This window comes from Mytilus californianus, unplaced genomic scaffold, assembly GCF_021869535.1.
Source record: "Mytilus californianus isolate M0D057914Y unplaced genomic scaffold, xbMytCali1.0.p SCAF_3, whole genome shotgun sequence".
In the NCBI taxonomy this organism is placed as follows: domain Eukaryota; kingdom Metazoa; phylum Mollusca; class Bivalvia; order Mytilida; family Mytilidae; genus Mytilus; species Mytilus californianus.
The window spans coordinates 88009298-88028258 of record NW_026262679.1 but is presented as its reverse complement, the minus strand read 5'-3'; the positions used below and the strand labels follow the sequence as shown (position 1 = coordinate 88028258).

General features: G+C 33.5%; 1 protein-coding gene across 1 annotated transcript; it reads right to left on the bottom strand.

The window, feature by feature from the left end:
* Positions 1 to 11960: 11960 nt before the first annotated feature.
* Positions 11961 to 18956, bottom strand: LOC127735324 (probable phosphoglycerate mutase). The gene is made up of 6 exons (XM_052245477.1): positions 18762 to 18956; positions 16693 to 16902; positions 15289 to 15372; positions 14319 to 14417; positions 13182 to 13290; positions 11961 to 12549 (listed from the first exon to the last, which is right to left on the bottom strand). The coding sequence occupies exons 1-6, from the start codon at positions 18888 to 18890 to the stop codon at positions 12425 to 12427; spliced, it is 756 nt and encodes a 251-aa protein (XP_052101437.1). The 5' UTR covers positions 18891 to 18956; the 3' UTR covers positions 11961 to 12424.
* Between the last annotated feature and the right edge of the window lie 5 nt (positions 18957 to 18961).

The window sequence follows — 18961 nt, the reverse complement described above, 5'->3', positions numbered from 1 at the left end:
TGTTATTGGAAATGCTCTACCCGTAACTGCCCTGCCACTATCAACACACAACAACATACCAACCAAAGTGGATGGCAATCACCACTCAGACAGAATGCAACTCAGAGTAGACGATGTACTAGAACGTATGAAATCCCGTTGTAATGATGAACTCACTGCAATTCCAACTATCTATGAAGAAGAATTGGTAAAACTCCGTGACCGAGAATAGAATTATGACACACACCAACTAGTTGAACACATACCAACCTTCTACTCATGCAAAGACCAGCTTTACAACGAGAGACACAAGACATTACCTGCACTACCAACATCAGTAGCAGATATCACAGCTAGGAGATGGTGAATGGACTGAAACTACTACTGGACAACCTTTCCTACTTGCAGATGATAACATCAATGGTTGAACGCTTGTATTCAGTGCCCAAGAGAACCTCATACATCTAACAGCAGCAGACACCATGATGCCCATCTACTGTGATGGAACATTCTATGTTTGTCCAACACTGTTCTACCAGCTATACACTTTCCATGCTAAAGTTGATGGTACTATGTTTCCACTGGTTTACAGTCTCCTACCCGGTAAAGATCAGCAGATATACACAAGGCTACTCACTATTCTTCAAGATCTATGTAACTAATTCAACATACTAATACAACCAGCCACGATGTTCCTCGACTACGAAATAGCCATCAGAAACGCAGCGACTTCAATCTTCCCAGGAATCAACATTAAAGGGTGCTTTTTTTCACTACACTCAGTGTATCTGGAGAAATGCATAGAAGCATGGTTTGCAGACTGCATACAGTGAAAAAGGCAACATTCACCAACTTGTTCGGAGAGCTGCTGTTCTGCCACTTTTACCACCCAATACAGTCGAAGATGTTTGGTTTAACGCACTGGAGGACATCGATGCTGCAGATACTGATACACCAACTTTTAACTTCACAGACTATGTTACAAGCTACTGGGTAGACAACAACCAAAGCCTATGGAATCACTACGCAACAGAAGGTCCTATAACAACAAATCATAAGGTTGGCATAGTAAACTGAAGAAGTTAGCCAAGGCACCTCACCCAAACATCTTCAGCATGATTAAGTTGTTGAGACAAGAAGCCTTCCGTGCTCTCACACGTATCCAATACAGAGCCGGTGGGAAACGTGTTCCAAGAAAGTGAAAATACAGGGAAATAGATTACAGACTTCAAACACTTAAAACAAGGTTACAGAATGATGAACTTACGCCAGTCCAGTATGGAGATGCTGCTTCTCATCTCCTGCACATTCAGGGGCGGATGCAGGATTTTAGGTTAGGGGGGGGGGGGGGGCGCAAACTTAAATTTTCGCCGAGCGGAACTGGGCGAAAAATTTTTTTGAGGTAAAATTATCGAAATATTCTTGATTACGCTTAAGACAACCCATGCTTTTAGGGGGCGCACGCACGCCACGCCCCCGTCTGAATCCGCCCCTGGCATTGATTAAGACTTCGTATTATCTTGTGTGTTCAATTTAGTGCAGTGTATTACTGTGTTAGTGCTCTGTTTTAATGTCAATTTAGTGTTTCGGTGCTTTGTTTCAATGAATATGCAGTGTAACTCAAAATTTAGTGCTTTGTTTCAAAGAATAATTACTACAATTTTAATATACTTATATTTCAATTTATATTATTTACTTGTATGTATTAATGTTTTCACCTAAATAATTTCAATTGCTTGTGAATAACATTGTGTACTTTGACCTATAATTGTTAACTTTTTATACATTGTGACTTTGATGAAGAGATGTCTCATTGGCACTCATACCACATCTTATTTATATTTTGAATATTATTTACACAAAATGTGCTATGAAATTATCAAATAAAATATTGTAATATAAACTATTCTTTTTCTTTATTTTCCACAAGATTTACCTGGATTTACCTTGGTTCATTAGTTTAGTGTTGTTACAACATAATCCTACATAATCCCATTGTTTACATAAAAAATCTGGGAACTCCAACATAAAATAAACATCCTGGAAATGAGATATGCTAATGATAATACAACTACATACAAATACCGGCGCGTTACTTTTGCGCGGATTGGTCCTAAATTTGCGCGACAAAACGCATTACGTTTGCGCGAAATTTATCTGTTGAAAAGTTACTACATTTGCGCGGATTTATACAAAAACATATGAAAAATAAATCCATAAACTTAATATTGTTAAAATATTAAACTGAACAGTTTTTCAGACGATATAATGTCAAATGCTCAGGACTGTAAATGAAAATTGCAACAAATTTGCCGACTACTTAGAAGAAAATTACGTTACCAGCGTGTCAAAATTTTATCATGTCAACTATGCAAAATATTCAGTCAATGAACTATTACTGAAGGTTTAGGGCCAAATAATCCCCATGGAAATGAGATCTGCAAATGCTATATCAAATGAATACTAAATATCATTGACTTATCATTTGCGATTCCCCTCAAAACTGACCTAATCACAAACTTTAACATCTAAACTTAGCAAAAGTTACATAGTCACTCGGTCACTAAGTACCCTGAATTTATTGTACAGCATCATCTACATGAATCGGATTTGATAACTAAATACATAATACAAAACTAGTGAATAAGAAACTAGTAATTTTTACGGAGATGTTATTTACCGAGCCCGGAAATTTAGAAACGATCCGGGTAAACTTATCGATCCTTTAAATAAACTTATTCTAAAAGGTTACCAATTCAACACTGTAATTAGATCTTTGAATATTGTTTTTAATGGTATTAATATTGATTTTGTTATCAGTAAATTAAAATCAAACTAAATATTAATTTTATATACATATGCACATTCATGGCTCTACAATCTGTCGATACCTGTATCTTGGCATTGCACAAGGTCATGTTTTTCTCTGGCTGTTTATGACGTCTTTACACTAAATCCATCGGATGTTGGATGTGTTGATTGATATTTAAGTCTTAGATGCAGGACTTTTTTATTAGTTGTTATTGGCTTTAAACTAGCTGTCAGTAAATGCGAGTACTCTCAGATCTGTACTTAATGTCTTTTTGTTGTGGCGATGTATAAGTACCCATCCACGTCCACTCCATGTTTTTGTTAGATGTATTTAGACGTATTTCTATTTGTATTCATCTGATGAGTTAAGCCTTTTTCAACTGATTTTTATAGTTTTTTTCTTATGTTGTACTGTTACACCACTGTCCCTGGTTAGGGGGGGAGGGTTGTCAACTTGGCACCTTCAAACTATTTAACCCCGCCACATTCTATATGTGCCTTGCCCAAGTCAGGAGCCTGTAATTCAGTGGTTGTCATTTATTGCTGTGTAACATATTTGTTTTTCGTTCATTATTTTGTACATAAATTAGGCCGTTAGTTTTCTCGTTTGAATTGTTTTACATTTGTCATTTCGGGGCCTTTTATAGCTGACTATGCGGTATGGGTGACCTATAGTTGTTAATTTCTGTGTCATTTGGTCTCTTGTGGAGAGTTGTCTCATTATAGTAAGTCTAAAACAGAGAGACGTAAGATACCAAAGGGTATTCACTCTAATAAAGTCGAAAATTAACTGACCATGCCATGGCAAAAAACTAAAAACGACAAAAAGACAAACAACAGTACACAAAACACCACACACAGTGGCGGATCCAAGGGGGGGAGGGGGGGTCCGGGGGTTCCAGAACCCCCCTTTTTTTAAGATCAATGCTTTGGAATGGGGTCATATGGTTACCCCCCCCCCCCCCCACTTTATCCTGGGTTGGAACCCCCAGCTCCGGAAGGGTAAGCAGATTCTGCTCCGAATGTGGCACCTGTCGTGTTGCTCATGGAAGTACACACCCTGGATAAGTCTAGTTCGGAGGTCACATTCGAGGAAAAGAGGACATGATTGTGGTAACGACAATTGCAACATATCTATTGTCATCTGCGAAACAGATATTCTATAACAGTCAACCAACTCGTGATTGCATACTTCACCACTTGGAACTCTTGGTTCAATATCTTCCTTGTAAGCAATAATCCTCTGTCAAAGAAATCATGATAGGAAATGCAAGCTCTGGAATATCGTATCAACTGGGAAATATATACTCTACATGCAGGTGATCCTGGAATGTTGCTACTTAGAAATGGAAAGTTCACAATTGAGAAGGTGAAATCATCTGTTTTGTCTAAAAGTTTTGTTCTCAATCGACTTTTTTCTTTCTTAGTGACACTGAAATCAAAATGTAGGTGCTGAAAAAGATACGGGGCAATAAATCTTTTAATAGTTTTCAGAGAGTTATATTTGAACACAATGTATGAAATGTATATAAATATATAAAATATTTTTTTCCCAAATAAAGGCTGTTTCTATTCATGTATATATATATATATATATATATATATGTTAAAGAAGTCTCAAATTTCTTTCTGTTGCTATACTTTATTTACCCCATTGGTATCTTCTCTCTTTTTACTGCTATTTGATCCTTTGGATAAGAATGATTGATTGGGGTTTAACACCATTTTCAGCACTATTGTGCTATTTCATGGCCGTCAGTTTTTATTAGCAGAGGAAGCCAGAGTGCCGGTTCTAGATAAAAGACAATGAATGAACAGGAAAAGTAAAAAAAAATACCTTATGGTCAGAAAACCATGTAAAATCATGGTGTTTCATTAACAAGAAAATAAGCTTTTAAAGCACCTACCATTTCTCACCTTCAAATGTTGAACTTCATAATATTTTAAGGACAGATGGAGTGAAAACCTAGTCACCTTCATTAGGAAGGGACTAAAAATCAAATCAAGACATTTGGGTTTACAGATAAACAAGAGGCTGCAAGGAGCCTGTAAGGAGTTTGTACTGTACCACTCACCTAGTATTTTGCATAAATTTAATAGGAATATTCTAATAGTTTCTAGTAAGAGAGCAAAAAATGGGTAAATATCTTTTCAAGGACAATACCTTCTATAAGGAGTTGACTGATGACATTGGTCATGTTGACTTAATTGTAGATCTTATTTTGGCTGATCATTTTGATTGTTTACAGTTTCTGCAAAAAAGCCAAAGATGGGTATAAATTGCCACCCAAGGGCAATAACTCCTAAGGGAGCTACAATTTGAATAGGATGAAATTTGAAAAAAATAGGCAGGACAGGAATTTTGAGTAAAAAAAAAGGCAAGTTGAGACACTTTGCAAAAAAAAAAGGCAGGATGACAATTTATGTAAAAAAAAGTCAGGATAAACTAAAAAAAAAAGGCAGGACCGATTAGAGTGAAAAATAAAAAGGCATGACAGAGATTACAACTAAAAAAAAATGCAGGACAAAATTTTTCATCCTAGCCCCCCCATAAAAATCAAATGGCAGCTCCCTAAAGAGGGTCATCTGACATTTTTGTCTACCGGAATGTTGACTTTTTTGTAGATCTGCTGATAACTTTTGCCATATATAGATTCTATCGTTTCCAGTTTACGCAAAAAAAGGGCAATAACTGATATTATAAATTTCAGCCATTGATACTTATTTGTAGATATTGTCCTGTTAATCACTTTGGACTGTTAAAGTTTCTCATTATTAATTCAAGTTTACAAGATAATAGCCATAGCAAACTAGAGGCTAAAAAGAGCCTGTGTCGCTCACCTAGGTCTATGAGCATCTTCAACAATTTGGCTCTCTCCAACATTGTGGACTAGACTAGAATTCATGACAAAAATCTATTTTTCTGTTTACAGTTTCTCTCCATTTTTCTTTAGATTTTGCCCAAAACACAAAACATGGTAAAAAATAATCAATTAAGGCAATCACTCCTATAAAGAGTAAACAAACAATTTCGGCAAAATTTTACTTATTTGTAGATCGTCTTGCTGATAATTTTTGCTATTAAAAGTGTCTATCTATCTTTTATAGTTTTCAAGATAGTAGGCAAAACGTAAAATATTAATAAAAATCCGGCGTCATTAAAGAACAAGTACTCCTACAAGGAATCGACTGATATCATTTCGGCTATTTGACTTATTTGTAGATCAAGTCTTGCTGATCACCTTTGCTTCCTTATTTTTTATATATCTATTATAGTTTTTCTGATATTAGTCAAAAACGCAAAAAAATGGTTAAAATCTTTATCAAAGGGTCGTCAGACAATTTCAAGAGTGTTAACTTGTTTGCAGATCTTGTCTTGCTGATAACTTTTTTATCTAAGTTTCTATCTATCTATAATAGTTATAGATAGTAGGCAAAAACGCAAAAAATTGATAAACATCGTCGTTAAAGGGCAATAACTTCAACAAGGAGTCGTCTGATGATTTCGACCATTGGACTTAATTGTAGATCTTGTCTTGTTGATCATCTATTATAAATTTTCAGATATTAGGCAAACATGAAAAAAATTAGGCCAGGTGTTCCAAAAATTGGTAAAAATTGTCCTTTAAGGGCAATCACTTCTATAGGGAGAAGACATACAGTTTTAATCACCATAGGTAGGTGTAAGGTAATTATTGACATTCTGGACATTCTGACCCTGTCAGATTTTCTCCATTAAAATGATACTTTCATTTTACCCATACATCCTATTTCAGCCTTTGAAATTGTCTGGCAGGCAGACACATTTTCTAAACAAGATATCAAAAAGATGGTTGTGGTCAAGCATGGTCCCAATTGGCCCCAGTCATTTCAGAGAAGAACATATTTGTTGAAGTTAACAGTGGGCGGATGCCAAGTGATGAGAAAAGCTCACATGACCCTTTGGACCAGGTGAGCTAGTAATGGGGAAAACTCTTATTTGAAGCAATTTCTTTGATACAAGGCTAATATTGCTCAATCAGAAAACTAGATGTTAATCTGTAACGTTTTATGATATGACCAATTATTTATTCAATATTCTGAATCATTTCAGGACAAAATCTGAATAAAATGCTCCGCTGGGGCGCAGCTTGATACGACCGCAGAGGTCGAACCCTGAACAGTTGGGGCAAGTATGGACACAACATTCAAGCTTGATACAGCACTGAATTTGGATTGTAATTAAATATTTGACACAGCATAGGTTTCTGACACAGAATGAAAGTGGTCTAAGAACTTAAAAATTTTCAATTTACCTATTCATACATGTGATGGACTGTGAAACTCAGATCAGGAGATTGGGAAATTTTGGTCAGGAGATTAGGACTCAGATCAGGAGGTTTTTAATCGACATTAATTTTGTTGTAAATGTAACCGTGTGCTGTAAAAATGGTCTTTTAAAGTGTGTTTTCTTCAACTTTCCAACCAATTTATTATGTTTATAGTACCCTTGTACTTATAAAGTTTCTCCATCTTTATATTCTACATGTTCAATCTAACATTGTTTTTTTCCAGTATGTTCTTTAAATTTTTTACTTCATATTCTATAAAACAATCATTGCAACCAGAACATTTGTTTAGCTGTCTGCAATTAGTTTTTATTTTTTTTTTTTTTCTCTTGCAAATAGTTTTAATTTGCAAACTCAGAAATTCATTCTATCTGAAAAGTTAGGGTCATAGTTATTATATAAATTTCAATTTAAGCCTTAAAAGGAAGTATAGAATCCTCAAATAATTTTCAAATTATTATTTTTTTATTTGTCCTAAGACATTTAAAATCATTTAATAACCATCCTTTTATGATTATTTGTTCAATTTATATTTTATTTATATTCTTTTAAAAATTTTCATTATTAAAAGGAAAGTAACTTAAAACAGGATAAATCAAGGGAAGTAACCCAATAAATACACAGTTTTTGTTACACAACGGCAGTTAGCCTGAGGTAAAAATCGTTGCTTACCAGTATGTTTGACACCCAAGCTGACAAGTGAAGCCATATAATTATGCATGTTAATTGATTTACAGGTAAAATATAACTTCAGGTAATGTCAGTTACACCAGATGCCTGAGATGTTATGTTGGGCAGAAATTTTTCATTCATGAAAAATTTCATACACAGGATTTTTTCAACGGGAGGGGGGAGGACACCCCTGAAAACGGGATTATTGTACTCCCGTCGGGAGGTTCACATGTATGCCTATTCAAACCATATCATTATTATTTGCTTTTATATATAAATCAGAAATAACCAATTTAAAATGGAAAATGTTAAAGAAAAAAAAGGAAAAAAAAAATCCCCCCCCCCCAATTTTTTGAACCCCCTTATGATTCATCGCCCCCAAACTCAATCCCAGCTTTCCCTTTGTGGTATGGTACCTTGCAGTACAATTTCAGAGAGATTCATACACTTGAACACAAGTTATTGTCTGGAAACTAGAAAAATGCTTGGTTTTTGGCCCCTTTTTGGCCCCAAATTCCTAAACGTTTAGGGCAATTACCCCCAAACTCAATTCCAGCTTTCCCTTTGTGATATGGAACCTTGCAGTACAATTTCATAAAGATCCATACACTTACACACAAGTTATTGTCCTGAAACTAGAAAAATGCATGTTTTTTTTGCCCTTTTATGGCCCCTAATTACTAAAATTTTGAGGGAAAATCCCCAAAATCAATCCCAGCCTTCCCTTTGTGATATGGAACCTTGTAGTACAATTTCATAAAGATCCGTACACTTAAAAACAAGTTATTGTCATGAAACTAGAAAAATGCTTGTTTTTTGCCCCTTTTTGGCCCCTAATTCCAAATATTTGGAGGAAATTACCCCAAAAATCAATCCCAGTATTCCCTTTGTGATATGGAACCTTGTAGTACAATTTCATAAAGATCCATACACTTACAAACAAGTTATTGTCATGAAACTAGAAAAATGCTTGTTTTTTGCCCCTTTTTGGCCCCTAATTCCTAAAATTTGGAGACAATTACCCCCAAAATCAATCCCAGCATTCCCTTTGTGATATGGAACCTTGTGGTACAATGTCAGAGAGATCCATACACTTACACACAAGTTATGTCTGGAAGTTACAAAAATGCTTATTTTTGGCCCCTTTTGGCCCCTAATTCCTTAACTGTTGGTACCATAACCCCCAAAATCAATCCCCACCTTCCTTTTGTGGTATTGAACCTTATGGTAAAATTTCAATGAGATCCATTCACTAAAACTAAAGTTAGAGTGCGAAAACTAATGTGTATTCGGACGACGACGCCGGACGACGACGACGACGACGACGACGACGACGACGACGACGACAACGTTATACCAATATACGACCACAAAAATTTTTTTGCGGTCGTATAAAAACATAGATAGATGGACTGACCAAAAACCCTGTATGGGATCAACAGAAGGAGATGTGGAGTATAAATAAATACAATAGACTAAAAGGACTAAAAAAAGACATCTAGATCTTCAACAATGGGCAGGTTTCTATACACTATGTCAAGCTCTAACAATTGATCAATTAAAAATAACAAGAGTGCACACACTGAAATGTCTCCCCTGCTTTACTGACCATTGATTTTATGTTGATAGTCCTAAGTATAAAGCTTTACTACAAGTATCACATAAACTTAACATGATCCAAGAATATGAGGTCAAGGTCAGATAAACCAAACCGGAAATACATGTACACCTTACAATCATTCCATACACCAAATATAGTTAACCTATTGCTTATAGTTTCCAAGAAACAAACTTAAGGATGTACACCTCTGAGGAGCCAAAAATTTCTAGAATTAAACTTTTTTTCTTAACCTGATTTTTCGGTTTATAAGGCTGTAAAAAATAATTGGTGAAGAAAAAAAAAATATGGTGGTGCACTTCTTTTTTTTGCTACGGCCCTTTGAAAGTACCCAATTTTGATGATTTTCCCATTTTTCATCAATTTTTACCCATTTTTGGGCTATTATCGTGAAAAAAATCAGTTCCACAATTAAACTTTTTTTCATACTTTCAATAAAGATGAATTGGACCAATCTGAATAAATTTAATTTAAAAAAAGAATAGGTAGGTGTTAATATAAGAAAGTTTTATCATGTTTTGATGTTTTTTCGTGTCAAATTTACCATGCTGTCAATTTTGTAAATTTGTGATTTTTCTCTGTTTTAAGAACAAAATGCATATTATTTCAACTTCTTTGTTATAAATGATTGAAAAAATACATATCTAAGAAATTTGAAAAGAAAAAAGTGATATGGGATGTATGTTTCTGGTAAAATCATTTCTTGTACCCCTCACCCTTTTTCTCAAAATTTTGGCTAAAAAGACCGACTTGATTGCTAATAAAATTTGAAAAATTTATTACTCAAAAACTACTTATTGTAAATACACAATTTTTTCACAGAGTTAAGTTTGATTATGATATTTTTTAAATTCATTGCTATTTTCCACTTGTATCACATGTTTTGGAAATAATTCCAGAACGAGATTTCAACGAGACTGAAACATCAGAAGAATACATCCTTAACCAGGAAAACTTAACATTGAACAATGATCCATGAAAATGAGGTCAAGGTCAGATGAACCATGCCAGACAGACATGTACACCTTAGGATCAATCTATGCATTAAATATAGTTGACCAATTGCATATAGTATCTAAGAAACAAACTTAACCATGAAAACTTAACATTGAACAATGAACCATGAAAATGAGGTCTAGGTCAGTTGATACCTGCAAGACAGACATATACACCTTACAATCATTCCATACACCAAATATAGTTGACCTATTGCTTATAGTTTAAGAAAAACAGACCAAAACATAAAAACTTAACACTGAGCAATGAACTGTGAAAATGAGGTCAAGGTCAAATAAACCTGCCTAAAATATTTCCATAATCCAAATATAGTTGACCTGTTGCATATAGTATTAGAAAAAAAACCAAAACACAAAAACTTAACTTTAACCACTGAACCATTAATATGAGGTCAAGGTCAGATGACACCTGCCAGTTGGACATGTACACCTTACAATCATTCCATACACCAAATATAGTAGACCTATTGCTTATAGTATCTGATATATGGACTTGACCATGAAAACTTAACCTTGATCACTGATCCATGAAATGAGGTTGAGTTCAGATGAAAACTGTCTGACAGGCATGAGAACCTTGCAAGGTACACACATACTAAATATAGTTATCTTATTACTCATAATAAGAGAGAAATTGATATTACAAAAAATCTTAACTTTTTTTTTCAAGTAGTCACTGAACCATGAAAATGAAGTCAAGGACAATGGACATATGACAGATGGAAACTTCATAACATAAGGCATCTATATACAAAGTATGAAGCATCCAGGTCTTCCACCTTCTAAAATATAAAGCTTTTAAATAGTTTGTTAAAGCTGCCATTGCTGCCAGATCACTATCCCTATGTCGAGCTCTCTGAGACAGAAATCGCAGGCTCGACAAAAATGGGGCTTAGGTCAAGTGACCATGGTCAGATGGACACTTAAAGAGGATACTACTAACTTATGAAGTAAATACCTTAAAGGACATACATTATACATTTTTCTAAATAATTGGGAGACATTATACTGTTGGTGTCAGAGGCCTTCACTGGTTCTAAAACAGGACCAGATGAACTCAATAGCCATCATACAGAATAACAGGAAAGATATAAAAATGACAGTGTTTTCAAATCAAACCTCAGACCACCATTCTTGGTTGACTTTTATGTGTTTTACCACCACATTCATATGTCACTAATGAAGCCGTACCTAATGATCTTTCCACAGTATGTTCCTTTATAGGTTCCTGTGATAATTTTCGTAATTTTGTCTTCTGTTGACATAAATTTCTGAGTTTGATTTACAAAATCATTACTAAATTGAATAAAGCGGAACCTAAAGTAGTTCAAGAACATTGACGAGACAGACAGATGCCCAACAACACAAGTTTGAAAAAAATATGCAGTTAACAGCCTTCAAGTATGGACAAGTGAAATGTATCTTGTAATTTCAAGGAATTGTTGAAAGCAGAAGACAAATAAAAGACAGACATGAAACAAACATTACATCAAAGTCGCTGAATAGGCTTTAAAATCTTAGAAAAGACTAATAAAATAAATGTAAAACAAGCAATTTTATTAATAGATATCATACAATGTAACAATTTACAAATAAATTTGTTTAAAATTAGCACTAACTAGGTAACATAAACACATTAGTAACAACGAAATAAAGGATTTGCTTATATTAAATGATATCATGGCACTGTAACAAAATGTGTAATTACAACATTCCAATTTTAGGAAAAGTAAGAGAAAAATTGAAGACTGAAAGATTCTTTTTTTTCCAGTTCTTTTTTAACTGCAAATTTAATTTTCTACTGAAAACAAGATTTTATTATAAGTTTAAAAGAATGCACTGTTCATTAATTCTTCACAGAAGAGTACAGCCAAGATAAAACGAAATATATATTATGCAAGCATGAATTGGAAAAAAATATTTTTGTTATACCCTTATGTCTCCACCTCTTCAAAATAAATAACACATAATTGATTACGAACATTAAAAACATTTCAGATCTATTTTTTTACTTTTCCTTGGTTTGCAACTTTCTCCATTGCTGCCTTAACTTGGGCTTCATCTGCCAGATAATAATGCTTTAATGGGCGAAGATTTTCATCTAACTCATAAACTAATGGTATACCTGCAAAAAAAAGGAAAAAAGTTAAGCTCTACCACGCCTCGTTATTTTTTGGTCTACCACACCTCCTTATTTTTTCATTTATACATATTTGTGAATAACAGAAAAAAGTTATGAAAAGATAATATACATATACCAGTACTTTCAGGGGGAAACTAGCAATTCTAAGGCAAAAAGTTAAAGAAGCCTGTAGTAAGATCATAGGAGCAATTTTAAACGCATAATGTTTACAAAGTCTGAAGTTTGAATTTTCATTAGAGGTATCTGAGGTTTAGTATTTTGGTTACCAAGATGTTATGACAATGTTTAATTGATAAAGCTGGACAACAAGTAAAACAGTGTATTCATCTTATCTCAAATAGACCATCTGTAGTATAAACGAAAAAGCTTTTCTCAAACACTTCTCTGATTCAAACATAAAATTTTAATGATCTTGTTTATTTTTGATAAAGCATGTAAGGTTTGGTCATTTTCAGCTTTAAGTTTGAAGACACTCAATTAAGACATCACATTTCTTTGTTAAACTATATGATTTCACTACACATATTTGTCTTCATCAGAAAAAAAAATCTGATTGAAAAGTGAAAAAACAAAAATTTTAGTGTGTACAGGCATAAACTTAAACTTAAACTAACCTGTTGGGATGTTGAGTTCTGGGATTTCTGAGTCTGGAATATTATCTAAGTACTTCACTATTGCTCTCAAACTATTTCCATGGGCTGACACTATAACTCTCTTTCCTGCCTATAAAATTATTAAATACCTTGCAATGTTTATACACTTTAATTATAAAACAGATTTGAAATTATTCATTTTGTATAATTTCATAACAGAGGAGCTATGTCAGGTCTTTTTTTGGCCCTTAAACTTTAATTTATTTACAATTCTTTATATTCTCTATGGTCCAAAATAAACAAGAGACATTAAGGCCAATTAAATGTACTGTAGATTCCGAAAAGAAACCCACAAAAAGGGTAAAAAGCATCTGTCTAATGGCAATAACTCTTATATGGATTGGTCGAAATGAATGGTAGGTAGATCTTGACATTCTGTACATTTGTGTCCCGTCAAATTTTCTCTATCCATATCAATTTACAAGATGATAGACAATATTTGCATTTTACACCTATGTTTTCTATATTTAGCTTTGGCAGCCATGTTGGTTGGCAGATAGGATCATCCGACACATTTTGTAGTCTAGATACTAGGGATGATTGTGGCCATGTTTGATTCCATTTGGCCCTGTAGTTTCAGTGAAGATGATGTTTGTAAAAGTTAATGGAAGAGGACAGACACCAAGTCATGTGAAAAGTTTACAATGGCCTAAGACATATGTGTGTATACAACTATATATACCCGTGCCTATATAATACATTTAAATCAGTCTTAAAAAAAACAAACTTTCTAGCTGACTTGCTTAAAAATCATTTTTCTTAAAATATTTAAATATCTATAAGGCTCATAATTCCTGTTTGATGTGAGAAGATACTGACAGTACTATACTTTCACTAGCTAGGTCAGCAGGCTTGTGGTTTATCATAAATACTGTAAATACTGTTTTTACACACTAATACAGGGAAATTCCTGTGTATTTAAATTTTTCTGTGGCACTCCAATTATTATAAATATTTCAATGGACAAGAACCTCTTTTTTTTTGGTGACAGGTAAATAATTTCAAAAGGCTATAATATAAAAAAGCACTGAAAAATTTAAAAATTAATGCTTGTCCTCAAGCTTTTGAATCTCCCCTAAATTCATTACAATTTGATACCTTCATTGCTGGTACAATAGCATCATGCCAGAATGGTAAAGCTCTAATAACTGTGTCTTTTAAACATTCACATGGTGGAACAACACTTTCATCTAAATTCTGAAATAAGATAATTTATCTCTGATAATGCTATGTCAACCTGAAAAATAGTTCAGATTAAAATTTCCATTGACCTGTTTTTTTTTGTGCTTTGTGCCGATTTGATAAATTTCAGCTCTTTACAATTGATTTTTGGTTTTCTCTTGAATGGTTCACATATTGTCATTCAGAGGCCTTTTATATCTTACTATATGGTATTGGTTTTGCTCATTGTTGAAGGCGTACATTGACCTATAGTTGCTTACATCCGTGTCATTCTGTTTCTGGTGAATAGTTCTCATTCCACATTTGCAATCAAAGCACATCACCCTTTTTTTCATTCTCACCCTTACCACACACATTATTCTGATTACAACCAATCAGTCTTTGCTCTTACCCCTAAATGTCATTTGCTTCGGTGAAAAGAAGCAATTAACATTTTTTCAAGTCTTTTTCACACCTGGCCTAGGATTGAACCAACAACCTTTCACACTCAAGAAAAGAACACTACAGCAAGACCACCAAGACAGTTACAACAAATATGGAAATTAGCCAAATAATATGTAATTACTATTTTTGTCTGTTGTGTTTTGTGTGTGACACATAAAGATTTTATTCTAATACAAACAAAATGTGAATTTCCAATCTGGCATGCAGAGCTGAAGATAGATTTTGAAGTAGCAGTTTCAAGCTCAGTACCTTATTTTGTCAATATTTATCAACTTAATGCATACTGTAGAAAAATGGTCTGAAATATTTGGCCGAGTTACAGAGAAAATTTGCTGACTAACACCCTTTCAAATGCATAACTTGTGTTCATCATGCTAATAGCAATGTCTGATTGGTGGGAATCCTGCATATTCTAATTCTTTTAATTTAATTATCAACTTACTCCATATTTAACCTCATTAGCAGACCATCTCTTATCTGATTTTTCTAATGCTGGAGGTGGTGTATCATAAGATCTTCTCCAAATCTAAAACAAATGTTCAATGTTGTCTGAAATCACATATTTTAATAACTATTTGTACTGTCTGTGCATATTTAGACATCTATTTTTAAGAAATGGCATGAGACTCCATTTATTTTAGCATGCAAGTTAATTTCAAATAAAACAAGACAAAAAAATTATACAATTAGTTTGGAGAAATTGATTGTCTTTTTGTTGTCTTTTGTTTTGTAATTTTCTCTTCGACTTATGAGTTTAAATGCCCCATTATGGGTACATGAAGATTTCAAGGACATTAGTTTCTCTCGACATGAGTTTTGAATGTTTTGTCTTCCACCTCTTTTTTAGAGAAGTATGCCTAGATTTTAAAGAGATTATCAATTCTATAAGTTTCTACAGTGTATGTACATGTATGTTATGATGATCTAACTAGTACATGTAGTACAAATGTAGTTGGATATTGATCATTTGATGAATCAATCCTCAGTAAGTTTCAACCAAGTGAACCTAAACACAAAATCTCATTGAAGCAACTTAACTGGAAAATAAATGTTATACACATGTAAAATCGAGAATATGTTTCTATAGTATAGGATACCAAGCCCTACTCGCACTATCAATATACCATTGCAATGTTCACTGAACCAAAAACTATTGGTCCAAACCATAATTTGTCATATATGTTCTTTGAAATAAAATTCACAGCATAATGAGCATGGGTACTAAGTTTCAAGTAGATGTGACCACAACTTCATGGTAAACTACCTAAATCCAAAACTTTGGCCGTAAAAATGATGCAGAAACTATTTATTCATTACAAATTATGACATAAACACATATCAATATATTCATTAAGAAATTTGATTGGTAAACTTTTTTAAACTGATCATCACTGTCAATAAATTGTATTCTAACTTTGATGCATAAATGCATTTCTTAAATGTGTACAGGGTTGCACATGAGCATATTAGATGTACCATTTGCTCATTAAACATGTATATTAATTAAGAAACTGGCTTTACGTTGTATATCAACAACTGCATTTCAAAATATTTTTCAGATGTACATTTGCAGTACAAGCGTCTATTTGATACAGAAAAGATTTTAAAGCTTTCTTTTTAATTAACTGTTGTTCTTCAATAGTAATCACCTTTATCCAAAAATAAGTAAAATATTATTGTCATTGACTCGTGATGGAACCTTTTAAGTGGTATTAAAACAGAAATGTATTTTAACTTAGGCATGAGATAACCATAGATCTTTGTTTTAGGTACAATAAAAATAGGAAAATAGAAAAACAAGACATGAAAGTATGTAAAAATTCTGGAATAATTACTGATATTTTACCTTCACTTGAGCCTCTCCATATTTTTCAGCAGTTTCTGATTTATTGAGTCCCTGTAAAGCACCATAATGTCTCTCATTCAACCTCCAATGTCTGACAACAGGGATCCAGTGCAAGTCAAGTTCATCTTGTACGAAATACAAAGTTTTTATGGCTCTTTTTAGTAAACTTGTGAATGCTATGTCAAAGGTATATCCCTTTTCTTTCAACATCTACAAAAACATCATCATCATGTTAACATTATTTATTATTATAAATCTGCTAACAAACAAATAAACCCAAATAAATGAATTCCCAACCTTAAACTAATAAACGTACCACTGTGTTTGAATTTCCAGATGATAAGACAACTGCTTTGTGTCTTTTTAAAGAAAATTTCAATACTCACAACCAACAATGGCAAAATAAACTTTCCTTCTTTTTTAATTTTCATGAAGGCGATCTCATAAAACTCAGTTTTTTTATACTGAACATGTGCAATTAAATTAAAAGTTAATCAAATTTTTGTAACAAATAAAAATAGTAAAAACATACATGTAGATGATATAATATGTTGTTTAAAAAATTTGAAAGTATTTGTATTAACTCCCACCCTTTGAATTTTTTTTCAAATGAAAAATCCAAATGACTTTAAAACAATGATTGCAAAGAGGACTCCTAAATTGAACAGCGATGTAAACAGCAATTGAATGAAGCAGGAAGCCATATCTGTATATCACTTCATGTTATCTCACTTATCTGTACACCTGTATTTGAATAGTAAAAAGGTTGATTGCAGGATAGATATAAACATGTCTACATGTATCTGTATAATAACAATAACATATAGAGTACAGGAATATGTGTGTTTGTGTGTAAAGACATATGTGAACAGTTGAAAAAGTGTGCATTCTCGTATTATGAACAACATCGTTATTGATTTTGTAAAAAATATCTCCATACTCCTAACTACAAAATTATTATATTTAAATTTACCTGTGTACGTTATTTTATTTAATGCCATTTTGTCTGCAAGGTTATAGTTGCCTTTTTGACATTGTGTCATAGATCAAATTTATTCGTTCAGCACGTTCAGTGTTATATACTTATTTCTGTTAATATGTCTTTTTGATTGAGTTAAGCCATTTCAATTGATATTTTATATTGTGTCTTTCTACTATTTCAGGTTTGGGTGAAGGTTAAAACGTTTAAACCCGCTGCAAATGTTTGCACCTGTCCTAGTCAGGAAACTGTTTCAGTGGTTGACGTTTGTTGATGTGGTTCTTAAGTGTTTCCTGTTTCTCGTTTTTTATATAGATTAGACTGTTGGTTTTCCTGTTTGAATTGTTTTACACTAGTCATTTTGGGGCCCTTTATGGCTTGCTGTTCAGCGTGAGCCAAGGCTCCGTGTTGTAGGCCGTACTTTGACCTATAATTGTTAACTTTTTACACATTGTGACTTGGATGGAGAATTGTCTCATTGGCACTCATACCACATCTTCTTATTTCTATTAAATGGTAAAAGCTGTGAGTTGGCCATAATACATTCAGATAACTTGGTCTTCAGCATGTTCAGTAACATATTCATGAACACTTAAGTGTAAATCAAAGAAAAAAAATTACCTGGTAGTAGCAATATTCTTATATATTCGGCAAAATTCTCAACAACCTTTAACATACTTTATTCGAATAATTTACTTTATAAAACATGTCAAAAGAATGAAATAAAAATCAAGGTGAACGGACCCAGTACAAACAGGTATTAGGTTGAAAGGACCCAGGGCAAAGAGTTATTGGGGCGAACAGGGACTAGGGCAAACGTGAATCAGGACCAATGGACCCGGATTCTGGTTAGGTTTATGGTAAGAGTTTAATAGTTTAGAATAAAAGCCATATATGAGTTGGGACCCTTAGGCTTAAATGGCTTTAGTAAAAGAAGCCCAAAATTGCATACTCAAAGACAGCTAGCCAAATTGAACTTATATAGCCAGAATGAATGATATTAGCTTAAACTGCAGATACATGTATACATAACCTGTCAGTGTCAATCTGATGCTATCACACAAGACAAGTTACAACTGTCAAAATTTACCGTTCCAGCATTTTTTGCTTCAGCTAAGCCTGTTTCTGACAAATCGGCATCATGCCAGCCACAAAATAAGTTCTTTTGGTTCCATTCACTTTCTCCATGTCTCACAAAAACGATTGTATATTTTGCCATGACTGCTTATTGGAATAAGAGAAGTGACCTTCTGCCGGTGTCCTGTCCTTCACCTCTCAAGGAAGTAAGGG